We start from the raw sequence: 18,397 nt of genomic DNA, 5'->3' as shown, positions 1-18,397 counted from the left end.
CAGATAAAATGTAGTGATACTATCAGTTCATATATTTTTATTCAGCTATACTTTTGTTTAGTAGAAAGAATTGGCGCAAAGTAAAACAACGAAATGTAAACAATACGTCTCTTTATTCTTGCTTCGTTCAAGCAGCTTTTTATACTTTAGCAATGAATTTTGTCTAAAAGGGATTTTTGTCCAAAGCAATGAAAATTAAAAATATTTTAGCGATATATGGAAGCTGTAGCTTATTGTCAGATTTGTTGTAGTAAGACGTTGAACAATACTAGCATAAGATAAAAGAACTGTCAGAGCAAAAATGATCAACATTTTAATTCTGACGAAACTCCTGTTACCAAAAATATAATCGGTTTTTTAAATAGAAACACAACATTGCCTAAAAACGAAAACAGCACGTTACCTAACTTATGGTGCAGATCACAAAATTTATAATAAAGAATTGAAGGTAAAAGTATTGGCTTAGATATTCGAACGATGATCACAATTGCTACCGCGTGTGTTTCAAGATAATCTATTTGAATGACAATTCCATGACAAAGTCACCTTTGTTGCTAGTACAGGCTTTTAATTAGTGATAATAATGTTTGCGATATTTTGTTATTTTTACTACATGTGACTGTCTTAAACTAGACGGATGCTTAAAACGAAATACAATAACCTGGTTGTTTTTTAAAAGGAGAACAGGAACTGTGCCAAGGAATCCATCTGTCCCACACAACAAAGTTGTGTCGTATGCGATCCTAGTTTGTTTAATTTAGACTCACAGAAGTTCTTCACGGATAGTATTATAGCTAATAAAACTTCTGTAGGGTGGACATGATTGAAAATAATCCTGTTCACCAAAGATCCGGAAAGGATGATTAGCACTACTGGATGTGGGTAAGTTAGGGTAACCGTTTAGTGTTTCACAGAGTATTTCATTAAATGGCTTGCGAACGGACTGACTCAATTCACAGAGGCGGAAAATATGAAGCCAGATCCAAGGAAGTTAGTCTTCACAATAATTCTAGATGCGTTGCAAGAATTAACCAAAGAATTAACCATTAGCAAATTATTAAGTTAATCCATTGTTTCAAAAATCGTCTACTTGAGTACAAACTGAAGTCCAGAGCTCATTGATTCAAAGTGAGATTCCCTAAACGCTTCAATTGTTGCCCTGATGTTTTATTACATTTTTGAGATTTATAAAGACTGGCTTTATTATTCCCACCTCTGTGAATTAATGGATTCTGTATGCAAGCCAATAATTTTTCTTATTTTTTATGCTGTACTACATTCCAAGTGTACGCCTTTCGAATGTTACTTAAGCTGGGTAAATCCACCCTTCCCCCAGGATTTAAAAAAAATCTCAATTCAGAAAGGTAAAACGTATTTCATCACCACCACGCTCTATTTACAATAATATTTTAAGGCCACTTCGTAATAATATAATTTTTGAAATACTTTATGTTTTAAATTTTTATTGTTAAAAATACTTAATTTCCTGGAAGTAATAATCTATCTAAGCGTTATCTATTTTACGCCGTTATTTAGCTGATTGTATGTTTATTCCCAAATAATTTATAATTACCATTTGACACTAAGGGCCGTCAACGATGATTACTTTGCACCAACTGGTGTATTACATATTTCTTTACGCCGTCTCACAATGATCTATGTCCACCTGACCATTCTTTAAACCCACCTGACAATTCTTTAAACCCACCTAAGAATTCTTTAAGCCCACCTGACAACTCTTTAAACCCACCTGACAATTCTTTATACCCACCTGACAATTCTTTAAACCCACCTGACAATTCTTTAAACCCACCTGACAATTCTTTATACCCACCTGACAATTCTTTAAAACCACCTGGCAAGTCTTTAAACCCACCTGACAATTCTTTATACCCACCTGACAATTCTTTAAATCCACCTGGCAATTCTTTAAACCCACCTGACAATTCTTTATACCTACCTGAAAATACTTTATGCCCACCTGACAATTCTTTATACCCCCCTGACAATTCTTTATACCTCCTGACAGTTATTTATGCGTACCTGTTAATTCATTGAGTGTGCCTGAACAATCTCTAGTTATAAAAGTACTGTCGCAAGGAAATTTAAAAACAGTTGTTATGGTAACGGGTAATTTTTCTGCAATGACGATGGTTTAAAACAGTCGCGTTGTGTTATTGTTAAAAATATCAATGCCATCCTCTTACTTAGGTAACAAATACAGTCATGTGTGTTTTTGCATGTATTTTAAGGTGTTGATTACGTCACAGAAAGGTGCTTGAGATGTTGTATAATTAAATACACATGCATGACAAAACAATGACGCTCCAATAACACAACGAGTAAGAAAATAAAGAAAAATTAAGAAAAACAACATGTATAAACATTCTCCATGAAAGGGCTTATTTTTTACCTCTAATTCTAACAAAAATATATACAATACATACAATTTACCTCCATACCAAAGAGTGTTTTTTCATACTAATTTTGTAGGTACCTAACGTTAGAATTAAAGACGTTTATAGTGGTTAAAATGCTCAACCACAGTCCAGCGGTGCTATAGGTACGATTCTTGAAACTGTACAATTAACTCTGTTGTTTTTCCTGGATGTTCTATGTCGCAAGTAGAATACGGACATTGCTCACCTACATCTACAAACATAAATGTGTTTGCCAATATATTTCTTTGCATCAGAATAAACAATTAACGACTGCTTAAACACGGAAAAACTCTTCAAACTATAGTCATTTTAGATGTCATCTCTTACTAATCTATGAAAAGGAAATAAAACTGTTCTTGGCGCGAAAGACACCTACCTTCGTTATTGTGTATTCGATGGTAGAACCTTTGCCATAAGAAAGGAAGTATCACAAATATAAATGCTGGGACCAATATATAAAGAAAGACTTGATATTTCAAATTCAACTTCTTGGAAGGTTGCTCTAAGTGTCAAACATAAAAAAAGCGTGAACTTTTGAAGGAATTCGAGACATTTATTTCAATGACACTCTTCTTATGGCATCATAAAAGGTACATGGCACATCAACTCATTTAACACCAATAATAATAAACAAACTATTAGCGCGGCCCGCTGTCCCGCAAATAACGTCAGTTATTTCCAGCTGCTCTCAAGATATTATACCTTAAACATCATAGTGCAATGCAACGGTATCATCTCTCTATAATAATACACCCTGTCTGCTTGTGTAGGTAAAGTTTGTGGTTAAAGATTTTGTGCCGGTTATTTGCTGATGTCAGCAAAAGTTTTAAACCTTCGTGGAAAGCGCATGATCAATTATATTTTCTTGGTCTGCGCATCAAAGTCTACACAATAGAGAAACAAATTACTGAAAATTACTAATAATTCCACAGAGTTTATCAAGTAGTTGCTACTAGTTAATAGGCTACTTCCGTCTGTCTGTAACAAGCACAGCTATTTGTGTTATATTTCTAGGCGTTACGGCACGGCCTAATTGCAAGTCATTGCATCGCACTTTGCAGCTTAAGGCTAAATAACTTTAAAGCAGGAGAAATTAACAGATTTTTATCTCCCGCATGGGTCACTAGGGACCACCTGTGACCAACTTTAGGCCATTTTCGCCAATCTGGGTAAACCCACCCGTTTTGAAACATACGGGTTGATGACGTCATTAAAAATATCTCTATAACGGTTTGCAAAAATAATGTGATCCTATACACATTCTTGAACTGCGTCTCACGTTTTATACAACAGAGGCGACGGGTATACAAATTTAAAAAGGAAAATGTCCCTCGGCAGGTTTTTGATGACGTCAGCAAAATCTTCTTAAATTTTCGTAAAAGATACATCATTCTATACATTTTAAACAACGAATATTTTTCAATAGAACTATTTCAATATCGTTTTTTCGTGTTCAACCGTGGTGTCGAAAATTCAAAACATGAAAACGAGGTTAGTTTAGAGAAAGTTCAGGACGCCGAGTTATTTACTAGCTGTTCTGACATAAGTTATCAACAAGTGTTGGTTTTATAATTTTTAACTGCCATATTAAAAAAATCGTAGTAAATAAAAGTATATAGAGGGTATTAGTAGTGGTAGTGCGAAAAAAATTATAAAAATATTTATTAATATTAAGTGAGTATTTATGGCAACTTTAATTTTGGTTAGCTAGCTATAGCTAGCCAGCCTTGTTTCTTACTCTAAAAAGTTTGTATTCTATACTGTAACTTACAAAATGTTTACCTAGTTTACTGAAAATTCATATAACTTATATAACTAAAATTTATATATAATATAATTATGTAGGCTATAATTATTTTCCTAAAAAAGTTACCCAGCTTTTCATCCTAGCCAGATATTATAGGTACGATGTTATAGCTAACAGAGATGATGTGGTCTCCAGCTATGTATCGTTATTATTGTCACACTCCTCTGCTAATATGCTTTAACCATTGCGTTTAGTATACATTTATAATAAACATAATTTTGGCTCAACCTAGTGTACTTAGTAATCTCAACTTTTTTTATTTTCTTCAGTTTGTCTTTTTAGATTCATATTAGTTTTGTAGGTTTATTATTCCTTGAATAATATTTAGTAGGTGTACTAAGTAGGTGTGCTCTCTTCTCTAAGAAAATAGGTTCAAGGCTCTTAAAATAGTTTTTATTCTTTTTGGAATTAACTTGACAGAGCAAGATTAGGCCTCTATCAACTATTTTAACAATGGCAGTGTTAAATTGCGATATCCTCAAAAAAATAAATAAAACAAAGCCATTGATTAGTTGCAAGGCCGTTTGTATATATTTAAAACTTTTTTAACTTTCTCAGGACATCTGGTTAAGTTATTGTGGTAAATCGATCGATGTATTAAACATATCTAAGTGAGTGCATTGAAACAACGTGTGACTTGGAACAAATCGTGACCGGTTTATTCATCTACAATTCTCTTAGCTTTTAAAGAAATCACCCCCCCCCCCAAAAAAAAAAAAAATAAAAAAAATAAATGCCTATTTATTATTTGCTTTAAATACTTAGTTTTCTTTATAAAAAACTTATTGCCCTCGTACAATAGAATGCTTAAATTCGGAAACTCAAGAAGTATAATACAGAAAAGTTTTTATGTTAATAAATCAGATTTGTCTAAAATAAGCACCCTTTAAAAAAATATTTTTCCATAAGTTGTTGATCTTTGCTTTTAGGTACAAATAAATTACAATACCCATAGTTATACCTGACTTGAGAAAACAATCTGGCAATACAAAATTGCTGGCAATACTTATAGAAATTCTAACTGATTGACAGAACAATTTGTGAATTTAAAAAACAACAACTTTCTGTAGCTGCAACTGTAACATTCTTGCAGGCCATAATCTTTTAAAAAATCAAGGCTCAAGGGTACTTATGAGTAAGCATGATTAACCTTGGGTGATTGCATAAGTCTTATTACATTGTGTTGAATATGTAACATAAAGACCAGTATTCAGCCGAATACACCACAAACCCAACAGGCTTAGGATAGCCAAGTCATAATGTTATTTACAGATGTTTAAAAAAAAGATATCCAATAACAAAGAATAAAGTGTATATATATGTCAACAGCATTGGTTAAAGCTCCAACTAGCTAACTAGTAGTTTTGCTTGTAACTTCTGTTTAATTAAGATTTTTGTAGGTTTGACCATGAAAAGTCCACTTTTACTCTCATCGGAGAGCAACGAAGGAGAACATTCCGACCGCAAGAATCAACCTTAGCTAGCTAAACACTAGTAAAAAATATAAACCAGCAACTTTAATAAGCCCAATGGGTATAAAATAAATGCCAATTTCTATTTTTTTACCAAAAGTTCATAAACATAACATAAACAAACTATATGCCACTTTGCTGGAAATTGTCTCTAAACTAACCTCGTTTTCATGTTAGTATGTCTATTCCGACTGTGTATTTTGCGGAATGGAAATAAATATTGAAATAGGTCTATTGTTTTTCTGCCAAAGTGGATTTTTCCACGGGTTTATCGAATAGTTATAAATTATTATCAAATGTTTACAATTAGATTGTATTTCACACCCATTTTGCCTATAATACATCATAACAAACCATATATGCACTACTCCGCTGCAAACTAAAAATTTGATCATAACTAATCTCGTTCTTTTGTTATTTGGTTTTGTGATATGCATATTTTGCGGAATAAAACAAACACGGAAATAGGTCTAATGATAGATTTACTTTCACTTACCCAAAACACATTCAGGAATGTTACAATATTCCCAATGACGAGAAGTTTCATTTACATAACACCAAGGTGCTCTTGCATATCCTTGAGGATTTCTACAAAAGTTGCTTTGTAAATCACTGTATACTGGAGAAGATAAAAACGGATTAATACTCCAAGGCATACATGTCTTTCCTGTTATAGTGACGTTGACAGATCCGTTGTACGAGCCTCCATTGTCTTGAAAGCAATTCGTAGTAAAGTTTCTTTTTCCTTGTGTGAATCCTGATAAATAATGACATACAGCATTTTAATTTAGCGTAATCTAACAGGAGTTAGAAATTGCATCCTTTTAAACAGTCGATACCTGCACTAATTGGTTAATACATATTAAAATGGGTTGGTGGCAATTGGATCTTTTTTGATGTTGTGTTTAAACTGCTATACATTTAATAATTTTTTTAATAATAATTAGTTCTTCCACGAAAGAGTTTATTATCATGGTGGACGCTACAGTTTTTGCCTTTTCTTTAAGGCAGCTCTATTTTCTTTACATGAAAGTTGATCAATTTGCCACAATACTATTTTAATCGAACAAATTCATGTATCATGATTTCCAATATTCACAATTTGGGCAATATTGAACCTAAATTTGTGGAAAATAAATTTCTTTGCCAATAAAATACACAAGAAGATATGCAGAAAAGCGAAAGGGTTTTGGCTTAATTTGCTTTCCATGAAATTAAATTGCTGCATATAACCATACACCAATTTCCACTAATTAGAGAACGCGCGAAATAAAATAATTGCTAAAATTACGCTAACGTTAGCGGCCACTAAAACAGTTTTTACTTACTTTAAAGCTTGGTTATCATTATGGGCTAACGATGAACTAACCATAGTGTGCATGACGCACTGAGACCTTAGCCCACAGTGTAAACATTAAAGGACCTGCCTACCTCACCGATGAACTCCTCGTTAGCCGATTTTCTTAAATGAAAATTTTTTGATATATTCTTTCAGGTAACAGTGAGATAAGCTTACTTTCAGCTATCTTCAAAGGAAGCCGACATAAATCGTGCTCAAAGCAATTTATTTTTTTAAAAGTAGAGGTATGTTTCGTTGTAGAAAGTCTTAAAAACTAAACTAGCTTACAAAATTAGAAACATGGTGTTTGAAAAAGAAGGAGAGTTCAGGGTGAAAGATTTTCACTGCCTTTCTGACCCTAAGTCGTTTCCTTTTTCGTAATTTTGTTAATTCCTTTCTTTCCAGGCTACGTTGTCTTCTTCAAAGTAGTAATTAGATTCGGTTACAAATGAGCTAACGATGGACCGTGGTGTGAACGTGAAACGAATACATCAGGTACCCGCAGCTCAAACGTTTAAATCGGCTAACACATTATGCGCACTATGGTTAGCTTATAGTTAGCCCATAGTGAGAACCAAGCTTAAGTAGCTATCCTGTGCAAAAGAATTTACGTAGGATGGCTACTTAACCCTATTCATGCCCTGTTTTTCCGAAGCTGTTAAAAGCTTTTCGCTTCACTGGAGATTGCGATGAAGGAGACATCGTATTCTCAAGCGAGTTAAGGCCTGTCCAAAATAAGGCACTTTTTAACGCACAGCCCGAGGTTAAACATACGAAAGCAAAGTTTTTTTACACGTATTCTATGATATCATGGCATGTCAAAAAAAAATGTCTCAGGTGATTTCACCTTGTACTGTCCAAAATATGACAAGAAGAAAAAATGGGTATTTCCAAACTAGAGCTCCCATAGCCGCGCTTCTATCGAATACGGATTGAGACGTCTTTTTTCCTCATCTGCCGAAACCCGATTCTTCTCCCTGAACAAAAAATATCACCATTGGCAATGCTGTTAGCTGCACGTCAAATATATTATCCCCGACGGTTCATTCATTCAGAAATACCGTTTTCCCGACATTAAACAACTCATTCCTAAGCTGGCTAAAAACATTTTATGTAAACAAACAGAATTCTCATGTTTTCACTGTTTATATAATCGACTATGACTTTTTTTTTGGATGCCACTTCATGATATCAGCCGTATTAGCTGCATTACAAGATCCAGATAAAAAAGGCTTGATTTGTTTATGCAGCAAATTCCTCACGTGCAAATAGATGGAAATTACTTCCACAAAAAAAGTGCAGATCTGCATCCATGTGGCCACTTGAAAAAAAAAATTTTTTGTTGGATTACGGCATGGAGACATGTCTTCCATCACTAGTGAAGACATGTCATACATTCCCAACCAGTTGTGGACATAGAGCGAAAAAGAAACAATCTGTAAATAAGCCATATATTTAATCGCATACCACTCTAGAACAAAACATTCAAAATACACCACATACACCTACACCAAATATCGACAATCTGATAAAAACACCACTACAAGATGTGACCAACATAACTCTTAAAGTGAAAAAATCTCTTCCATGAAGTTTTAAAAAGTATTGACAATGAATGGGACAAAATTTATGATACACCATTTTACATCATGTTATGTGAAAAGTCGCGCCAGTCTATACTTTGAAAAAAAATCATCGGCAGTGGCAAGAACATTGAACGGCAATTTCGTTTTCTTGGAACATCGAGTTAACTTTTCACAAAATATCTTATTTGTACAAATTAAGGCAGGCACTACATTCAACGATTTTGGTCTGAAAAAATATATCAAACACATTTAAAAGTCTTTCTTATGTTTTAGAAAAACTTCAGGATGAAAATTCCTATGTACATGACAAACAAAAACGTCATTCACCTGATCCTTCGAAAATAGAATTCAATAAAACTGCACTATTGAAAGAAGTAACAAATATGGTGAAAAGGTGAAAAGGTGAAAGAAGCTATGTGTAAATATACACAGGTACAAGAAAAAATGCAACATTTCTCAGAGTCCTCCTAATTATAATATAATGTGATGCATATTTAAATCATATAGAACACATTTCTGGAGACTTGGATCAACATTTCTATTCTTTTGTCAGAAACTTGACCTTTTTTTATATGTGTATAATGTATATATATGTATTTGATGTTATTCAAAACATTTTTCTACCAATCTTCGCATATTTAGCTAATTCATTCCAATCTGGCTCGAAAATATGGAATAGCAGGTCCACAATATGATCATTCGCGAATTTTTGGAGCAAAATGGTGTGGATTTATCAGTATTTAACAATCCATTTTTCAATACCATGAAAAGTAGACCAAAGTATAAGAAGATGAAAAAAGCAAAAAAAAAATATATATTATATGAAATCAAATTCACAAAAATAAATCATAATTCTAAATATTTTAGGTGGTAGTGGTATCTCGATTCCTATTCCAAGATCCTATGATATACTCGGAAATTATTTACTGTAAGAAATTAACACAGGTAGCGATATTCTATACATTGCCTTTCTCACTTTTATACAATTTCCCATAAGGCTAATTTTTCTTACAGGTGAATATCTTCTTGGAACCTTAATTGAACCAGAACAATATAAGAACAACATAAGAAGGTGGTAATAGAAGAGGGAAAATTCAAAACAACTGAATTCACTGTATGTGGGCGCAAAATTGATTTGTAAAAATCTTTTCGCAACTCACATGGAAAAGGGGATAATGCGAATTCTGAACTCTGGACATTTATTGCTGACAACGAAAGTATTATATGATCCACTTGCTTTTTATACTGATTTTTATACTATTTACAGTATACACTGTAAATTCATTTTGAACTTTGACCTTCTTATGTCTTATAGAGATGAAGGTCCAGTCATGATAAATTTCCGTGAAAACTCGATATCAGACATGTAAAAATGTAGAAAGAGCTGCATTGGAAAGGGAATAAAACTACCATAGAAGAAATAACCATCTTCCATGACGATGGCGAGTTTGTTGAAAAAACCACACTGTACGACGGTGATGCAAGTAACATTGATGTGATGCTTGAAAAAACATCATCAGTGGTCGAGTCGATGGAAGAAACAGACGAATCTTTCGAACGTAATTTTTCCACTGAGAACACTAGCGTTGTTAAAAATAATGATAAGGGCTAAAGTCTTGATAATGATGATGATAATCAAATAGAACTTCAAGTGGAGAAGGTAGAACCGTCATCAAACGACATTGTGATGATTCATTATAGGTCAAATATTGCAACTATGGTTTTCAGAATCTTTGGAAGCTCTAGCCAACTTAATGATTTTGATAAACACCATATGTTGTTCAAAAAATCGAAATTTGGAAGCTCTAGAAAGATGTGTTCGGAAACTCTACCGAAGTTACAAAGCCAGGTAGTAGAAGTTTTAGAGATCGTAGAGAAGCAAGTAGCTTCCTATGAAAAATTATTTTTTTTGAAGAAGGGCGAGTCGCATTAGTTACAGACATGAAGAATGATGAGAAACACTGGAAAAACTACAAGCAGCTTTTAAGGTGTCAGAAAATGTTAAAATTCTTGCGTTTAAAACACTGATGGAAATGTACCTCTTATTCAAGAGCGTCATGATAAAATCTTTAACAAAATTACTACTTCCATCTTACCTGTACATATCGATCCATCATAAAAACTTCTTTTTTTCCACTGTTTTTTTTCCGCCTCCCTGCCACAACGGTTAAATGTTTTAAATTCTGCAACGGAAGACGGCCGAGCTAGCTAAAACAGAATTTTTCGAGATGTGGACAAGAAAAATAACCCGCGGGTATAGAAACGCGGAAAAACGCGTTTTTCACGTTAATCTTAAGGACAGGCCTTAACTCGCTTGAGTTGCCATATTACTTGGCACGTTTGTTAGAACATTGACGGACAATTGGGGTAAAAACATTCAATGAAATCATCAAATATTTTTGAACTCCAAAATGACCGAAACGATAGAACCTCAAATTTATATTTTGGAATGAGAAAAAACGGTTTCAAACGTTTTAGACGGATGAAATTATTTAATAGACGAAAGGCAATGTGTAAGTACTTATCTCTTTTGAACAAAAGTTAAGATTTCCTTATTCGTTAAATGTCTTGATGCTTGCCTTTTTAAAAATGTGTGGTAAATCCCCAACATAATTTGAAATATTATATTGTATTATGGACATGAGAAAATTCAAGTGTAGCTACTTACGTAGTAGTTGACAACGTTCAATATTATTCATATCTTCGTGTGGCAAAGGAAAACACTGAGTCATGTTGATGTAAAAACTTTGATCGCTTGCTTTGCGCGGACATATTTCATGAAAAGATTGAAGTTTTTCTAAAATCTCCAACATCAATATAAAGCATTTGTTGTTTTTGCAATTTCGTAGGCAGGGTGGCGAGATGATAGTCTTGTTATCAATAACTGATTGCAGACATGTAGGATGCCTTACGAAACATAAAAGTTGTATGATAATCTCAACACAATCCCAATGTTTCGTAATCAATGTTTTTACATAAACTCCAAACGCATCAAACAACCGATTGAAAGCTTGAACATTACTACAAGGGCTTAAACTAAAAATAACATGAGATCAAACCATTAAATTTTGAATACAATTAATGTTAAGAAGGTAGAACATCGTAAACGTGTATTGAAAAAATCTTATTTTAAACGCAGAATTCACGACCTATTATATATGTGGTGTCATAAATGCAATTGAACTTGTAAACTCATGAAGAACATTAAAAATCTTTTAACAAAATAAGGGATTAGTTAACATACTGTGGAATCTAACAAGGAACATATTATGTCATGAAGCAAGAGCTGTTTTTATTTCCAATAGTGTTAAGGTTACAAGAGCGCGAGTTATTGTCACAAGAATATTCAAAGCAAAATTGACTTCAAAGATAAGCGTTCTTTGTAATAGCTATATTGTCTTCATTTACTTGCTAGAACAGTTAGCAGAATGAAGATTTTACCTCGCATACTCGTAATAAAGACCCAATAATCTTCTGAAGTACGGTTTGGTTGGATTTTTTACTACAAACCTGAATATTACAAGTTGTTCTAAATCCTTATTCTCTGATTTACTACGGCTAATTGATTGATAGATTTTGTATTTGCTCAAATACTTCATACAAGCTCCGTTTGGAAGGATGTCTTTATAATTACGGCATCTAAAACAAAACATGTGTTTGTTTAGCTTGTCTCAATTATGTTATTTTTTACGAGTAGTGGTATGAAAAAACAAGACTTACTTTACTTCATGGATATCTTCATATGCCTTGGTTAAAATGGTATCTAAATACAACACAATCAAACACATTATAAAATTTTACTAATTATTCACCATAACTCTGCGAACTTGAACACCAAAATAATTAAAAAATGTATGGGATTATTATTTTTAATTTATGGAGTCTCTGTACTAATACAACAATACAACGGTGCATATATGGTACTTTAAGATGCCGGTCCTTAATTACCCTGATCTTTAGTCTTTTGTGCCATAAACTTTATAAACTTTCACCGTGGCTGTTAAGGCGAAACAGCTGGTATTGTCATTACTTCGACGAAAAACGAAAGAAAATGTAAGCATTCATTTGAGAATCGCAGCATAATACTACATAATTTTTGCAACAGAGATAAAAGAGAGTTTGAAGAGAATTTTTTTTGTAAACATGGTGCATAAATACTAGATAGATTAAAGCAAAAATGTTCAGTAGGTATTGGCTTTATTTGGCTTTCAAGAACAACATACATAACAAAGTCGTGGCTATATTTCTATCGAACAAAGTTAACAGAGAGAATAGCCTATTTCGCATATCCCCCTTGTTGTAAATCAAAACGAGGCCATATTTCTATAAAACGAGGCAAGTGTTGATCATTTTATTTGAGTTGCATGGAAGTAAGGAAAAATAAGTTGTTTCATGAAGTTTTAAAGCTTCATTGTGGTTTAACTTCCTTTTTAATAAAATGAATTGATAGAAAAGAATGGTACATGTGTAGTTGATCCTTGCAGTAGAGATATTAAATAAGGTACAGTGACAGAAAACGGAAGATGTTCGTCTTAAAAGGATATATACATACCTAGATAACTAGCTCACTAGTTGCAAGACTCCGACATTACTTGTGGTTGATATTCATAAACATACCATTATTTTTTAACTTGTAAATACAGATTAGAAAATTACCTATTCAAGTTTTAGGGACCTAAATACTGGTGAAGATCCCTTCAAAAACTCAGTAACTAGGCACACAAATGTTGAGTGAAGTCACTATATTTAAGAGTTATGCATTGCTAGCTATAAATGATATATTGCTGGAGGCCAAGCTATACATGCAATGTTTATAGGGCAGACACTTGATTCTTCTTTCCCTAAAATCATAACATTGTAGTTCAGATTTTCGACTTTGTATTTGTGCTAAAAAGAGGAATGTTTGCTAGCTACAATCTTTTTTTAATTACCTACTTGGATCTTGATTTTGTGTCATTTAAAACTGATAACCATTTTGTATAAAATAGACCTCAAACTATGATTAAGTGGCACTTACGACACTAATAGATGCCAAAAATAATCTGCTTTTGTATTTTCTTCTAGTACATCACTACTATTGTACAATGAAATGGTTGTTTTTATAGCCGTATATTTATATTATAATCATATTGGAGGCAGAACATAAAATAACATATGCTTGAATGTAAATTGCGTTTAAACGTAATTATAAGCCAAAAACATATTTTACAAACTAGCAGAATATAATCCCTTATCTGTTTCTGGGAAACCCCCGACTTACGATTCAGCACAAAACTATTGACTTAACCCGACGGGGCAAGTTAGAAGCATTTTGGTTCTTGAAATAGCGTGAGATTTTACCGATTAGAATTTATGGCGCAGGTGTTCAAACCAAGACTAAAAAATATTTTCTCTTAACAAATGTTTTTGCATCGAATCGCGTCAGAAAAATAATTGCATGTTTAAAGATGGCACTTATAACCAGGAGACTCGGCGCTTTATTTAAAGAAAATAAGTTTGATATTATGCAGCGCATGTTCTGATTGGTCGAGAATGTCGATAATTAATTAAAATGACAAGGTCTGCAAACCGAAGACAAACTACGTCAATAATTACATTAGAGTTTTTGGGTAACTGTGACCTTGCAACAAGTCTAAATTTAACAACAAAGAGTGCCCAGGGCAGAAGCGAAGGGTCTCATGTTTGTTATTAAGGCATAAAAAAAAATTCTGCTTGGACACTTTATGTACATAATAGTAAGGAGAATCAAATATTACTAGTTGGTGGCTGTGGTCACCCAGACAGCCAGACAGGCAGACAGGAAGACAGACAGACAGACAGACAGACAGACAGACATACAGACATACAGACAGACAGACAGACGTAGTAGTTATCGTAGTATTTTACTACAGACGTAGTAGTTATCATACAGTGCCGAGAAAAATAACGGAATTATAATTTTAGTTTGCTATGTTCTCGTTTACTTACTTCACGAGACTTTGGCGAGCGAAAAATACGAGATATATGACGACATTTTTTGAGAACAAGTGCGATAACTAGTTTATTATATAACACGAGCATAAATCATTGTAATGATTTGATATAATAATTTCAACCAAGGTTTATGAAGCTTAACAGCAAAAAAATTTATTGCAAGTTGATATATGATGATATCTTTTAATTCATCATAACTTCTTTAATTTATCATAAGTTATGCGCGAGATGGTAATTATTTCAAAAGAAAAAAAAAATTGTTTTATGTCACGCCTCATTAAAATTAAATAAGAAAAAATTTTAGAGTAATATATTCATGTTAATTCAAAACAAATTAGTTGAAGTAAAAATAGTGATTTATTTTGTAAGTATTTATTTTTTTCTTGTAGTTGAAAATCGTCCCCCATTGTTTCTATTCAACGCTCCATAGATATAACTTCACTAACCTAAATTCATAGTTCAACTCAATATCTCTACGGTGGAGAGCACTGGCACTTCTCTTTAATGACTGTCCAAACAGAAGAATAATTAAACAGGGAATATATTTATGATTGATTTTTAGTTTGATTAGTAATAATAATTTATTTTTTTTATGAGGAGGAAATTATGGAACAAATTTACCGACACAGTCTCGTTTTTCAAGTAAATCATAATTTTACTAAGTGAGTTATTAACCAATCAGGAAGAAGTTTTGCACGCTACTTCAGACAATCAGAGAAAAGATATCAGCTGTTCCACTGTAGAATTGAAAAATAAGTTTCTCAAGTTTCGTTTCTCATTAGAAAATAAAATATAGCATATATATCGCGCACATTAGCCAATCACAGCGCGAGAAAAAAGCTAACAATTGATAAATACATATATACTAGTCATTAACCGCTGAAAAAATCAACGGTGTCGTCCGTCTAAAAATTACGTGCTATTTTGTTTGCCCGTTGCAAGACAATTTTCTTGCGGACAGACCGACACAATACGGCTATTATATATGCATAAACATACTTTTCTAATACTCACAATATAGTTACACTTCCAAAAAATACAAAAAATCAAATATATTTCAATAAAAATTATACAGAGTTACTTTATCTGTATGCAAAAGGAATTTGCAATTTGAAAGTATTTTGAAAAGAACCAAAAAAAATAAAAAGTCTTTATATAATTCACTGTTGTTCTTTTTTTAAGTTGGATGTTGTTTTTGTTGTTGAAGACACAAATTTCTGACATACCATAAATAAATACTTAAATAAGCCCCTTTTGGAGCTTATTTTACAGGGGATTTAAGGTTATTGAAAGGAAGGGTTTATTGGAAGGAGGTATTTTAATTGAGTATTTATGATCACTTTTCAATATTTGGCGCACATAGATATATACATTGTTTATTAAATATCGCTTTAGCTGATAAATTTTTTTTTGAAAATTCTATGGCTAGCCGAATAAAAAAAACTGTAAGAATGGAGAATTGATCCACTACCTAGAAATAATTGAAATTCAGTATCACAAACTTCGACCTGTCACCAGGTTAAACTGACCAAGGTTAACAAAGTAATGAGAGAACTGTTACAATACTGGGTAAAGATATCTTTGAATTTTTTTCATGCTAAGGATGCGATTGGCTAATTTTAAAGGGATTTTACTTCCCTACAATTCTCTCACTGAACTTTTTAGCAGGCCAGCCATGACACATATGACTATGCTAGCTTAACTTTTGAAACACTTGCGATTGGTTTTTGGAGGTTGTGGTCCATGAAAAACGTTTACCGCATCTTTTGGACATCGTTTATCTTTAACTAACACCAATATACAAAATTCCAAAGTGCATAACTGACAAATTTAGAGATGAGCATAGCTATAATCAGCGACACAAAAAATAACGAAAGTTTAAAGGTTTGAATCTACTCTTGACATTAGATGTGTCTACAATAGTAGCGCCTGTTTGCTTACAAAATTCTCAACACTTGCCTCGTTTTAAAAGTACGACCTGGTTTTTATTTACAGCAAAATTGATATAGAAATAGGTGCATTGCAAGTTGAAAACAAAAATGGTAACTTAGAAATGCTGTTCTGGCACTGCTTTAAGGCATTGTTTTTTCATTCAACCATATATAATATAAAGAGGTAAAAATCTTTAATTTTAAACCAGCAAGTGCCTTCTGTTTGGAACTGGAAACAGACATGGCTAATTTGTTTCATTTTCGCACACGCCATTGAAGTCAAATAAAAACTGCGCTAAAGCGGCAATTACCCAAGGACCATTGCGCGAGTTATTGAAGTCAAATTAAGACTGCGCTATTACAGAAATCACTTAAGGAACATTGTTTCCATTTGTAGAAGTTACAAATAAAAAGTAGAAAATTTGACATACTAAGAATAATCGTTTATATAGTTGCTAAATGGGTAAAACTATTTTTAGATTCGAATATGTCAGAAGAGTGAGTAATAATGATCATGTGGAGCATACTTAAATCGTCACTTAACTCCTTAAACATCGAGCTAAAAGCTCGAAACAGTTCTGTCTCAAAGTAGATCATAGCCTTCTAGTATGCAGAGTTTGAAAGTTTTTCTAGAATTGACTAATTCAAATGATACATAGTAGAAATTTGTTTTAATTTAAATTTTGCAAAAAGAAAAAGCCAATATATGTAAATATGCTATTTTTATTCAAAAAAGTAAAACAGACATGATCATTTTAGCGAATACACTTTAATGTAAAACATTGTCAGAACTAAAATAATATACACATATTTCTGTCGAGTATTATTAATGCTCTATTTAGGCGCTGTTAGATGTGTACGTAATAAAGAAGCCAGTTCAAGAAGGTAATGTGAATACGGCGAACCTTATTGGCTCTAAATTCATAACCAATTTCATTAAATGTAAAATATTTCTGAGAATAAACCGAGTAAGAAACTCAGATGCGTATTACTAAGCGAACCTGAGAATAAACCAGCTTGCGAAAGAAATTTTACCGTTTAGAAATTTTCTGGAAATGTTATTGATTGCCACAAACTAGACTTGACACAAAAAAGGCTAATCTGTAACTATGAGTAAGTGCTCGATGCACAAAACTGTAGTCACTATAACTGGCAAACAAAACATTGAAAATTGGAACCAAAACTTTTAGTAAAACTGAAAGCCAGAACTATATGAACACTCAAAGTATACCAAAAGGTTTTCAAAAGAATTATCACTTACCTGAAAAAGTTGTTCCAATGAGAAGGAAAACACAACTTGCCAGCCTATTCATGTTTCAGCTTTTCTTACTTAAATCTGATCAAGATCTATTAGTGTTTTTAAAGGACGGTAATGCCACGAATTACAGATACATATTATTTTTAATCTTAAATTAACCACATAAAGTAAATCCTTCATATAAAATAAAGAGATTTTTGAGTCTTCATAATTTTATGTTATTACATTTTTAAGATTTATAATTGAACTAATATACAACAAAAATGTACTGCGTGTTACCAAGAAATGCGAAAGTAATGCTATTTGTTGTCAAGAAATGCGAAAGTAATGCTATTTGTTGTCAAGAAATGTGAAAGTAATGCTATATGTTGTCAAGAGATACGAACGTAATGCTATATGTTGTCAGGATATGCGAAAGTTAAGACATATTCAAAATATATTCTTTACTTAGTAAGCTTTTGCCAACACCAAGGTCGGCATGCTCACACTAATTCTAATTTGTACAATCGTGCCTAAATAATAAATATAAAAATGGAAAGAAAAGTGATAAAATAGTACCATTAAAGCCATTCTAAAGGCATAGACTTTAC

The 18,397-nt window shown here is 32.7% G+C and overlaps 1 protein-coding gene across 2 annotated transcripts; it reads right to left on the bottom strand.

The window, feature by feature from the left end:
• Positions 1–360: 360 nt before the first annotated feature.
• Positions 361–17,994, bottom strand: LOC130657248 (tyrosine-protein kinase transmembrane receptor Ror2-like). 2 transcript variants are annotated; one of them, XM_057460224.1, is made up of 7 exons: positions 17,811–17,994; positions 12,366–12,408; positions 12,087–12,284; positions 11,314–11,681; positions 6,217–6,477; positions 2,818–2,943; positions 361–2,652 (listed from the first exon to the last, which is right to left on the bottom strand). In XM_057460224.1, exons 1-7 carry the CDS (start codon positions 17,860–17,862, stop codon positions 2,558–2,560), a joined length of 1,143 nt encoding a protein of 380 aa, XP_057316207.1. In that variant the 5' UTR covers positions 17,863–17,994; the 3' UTR covers positions 361–2,557. The 2 variants fall into 2 exon arrangements, with proteins under 2 accessions (XP_057316207.1, XP_057316208.1); XM_057460225.1 differs by lacking the exon at positions 2,818–2,943.
• Positions 17,995–18,397: the final 403 nt, after the last annotated feature.

This window comes from Hydractinia symbiolongicarpus, chromosome 9, assembly GCF_029227915.1.
Source record: "Hydractinia symbiolongicarpus strain clone_291-10 chromosome 9, HSymV2.1, whole genome shotgun sequence".
In the NCBI taxonomy this organism is placed as follows: domain Eukaryota; kingdom Metazoa; phylum Cnidaria; class Hydrozoa; order Anthoathecata; family Hydractiniidae; genus Hydractinia; species Hydractinia symbiolongicarpus.
The sequence above is the reverse complement of the archived record's forward strand: the minus strand, read 5'-3'. Positions and strand labels throughout refer to the sequence as shown.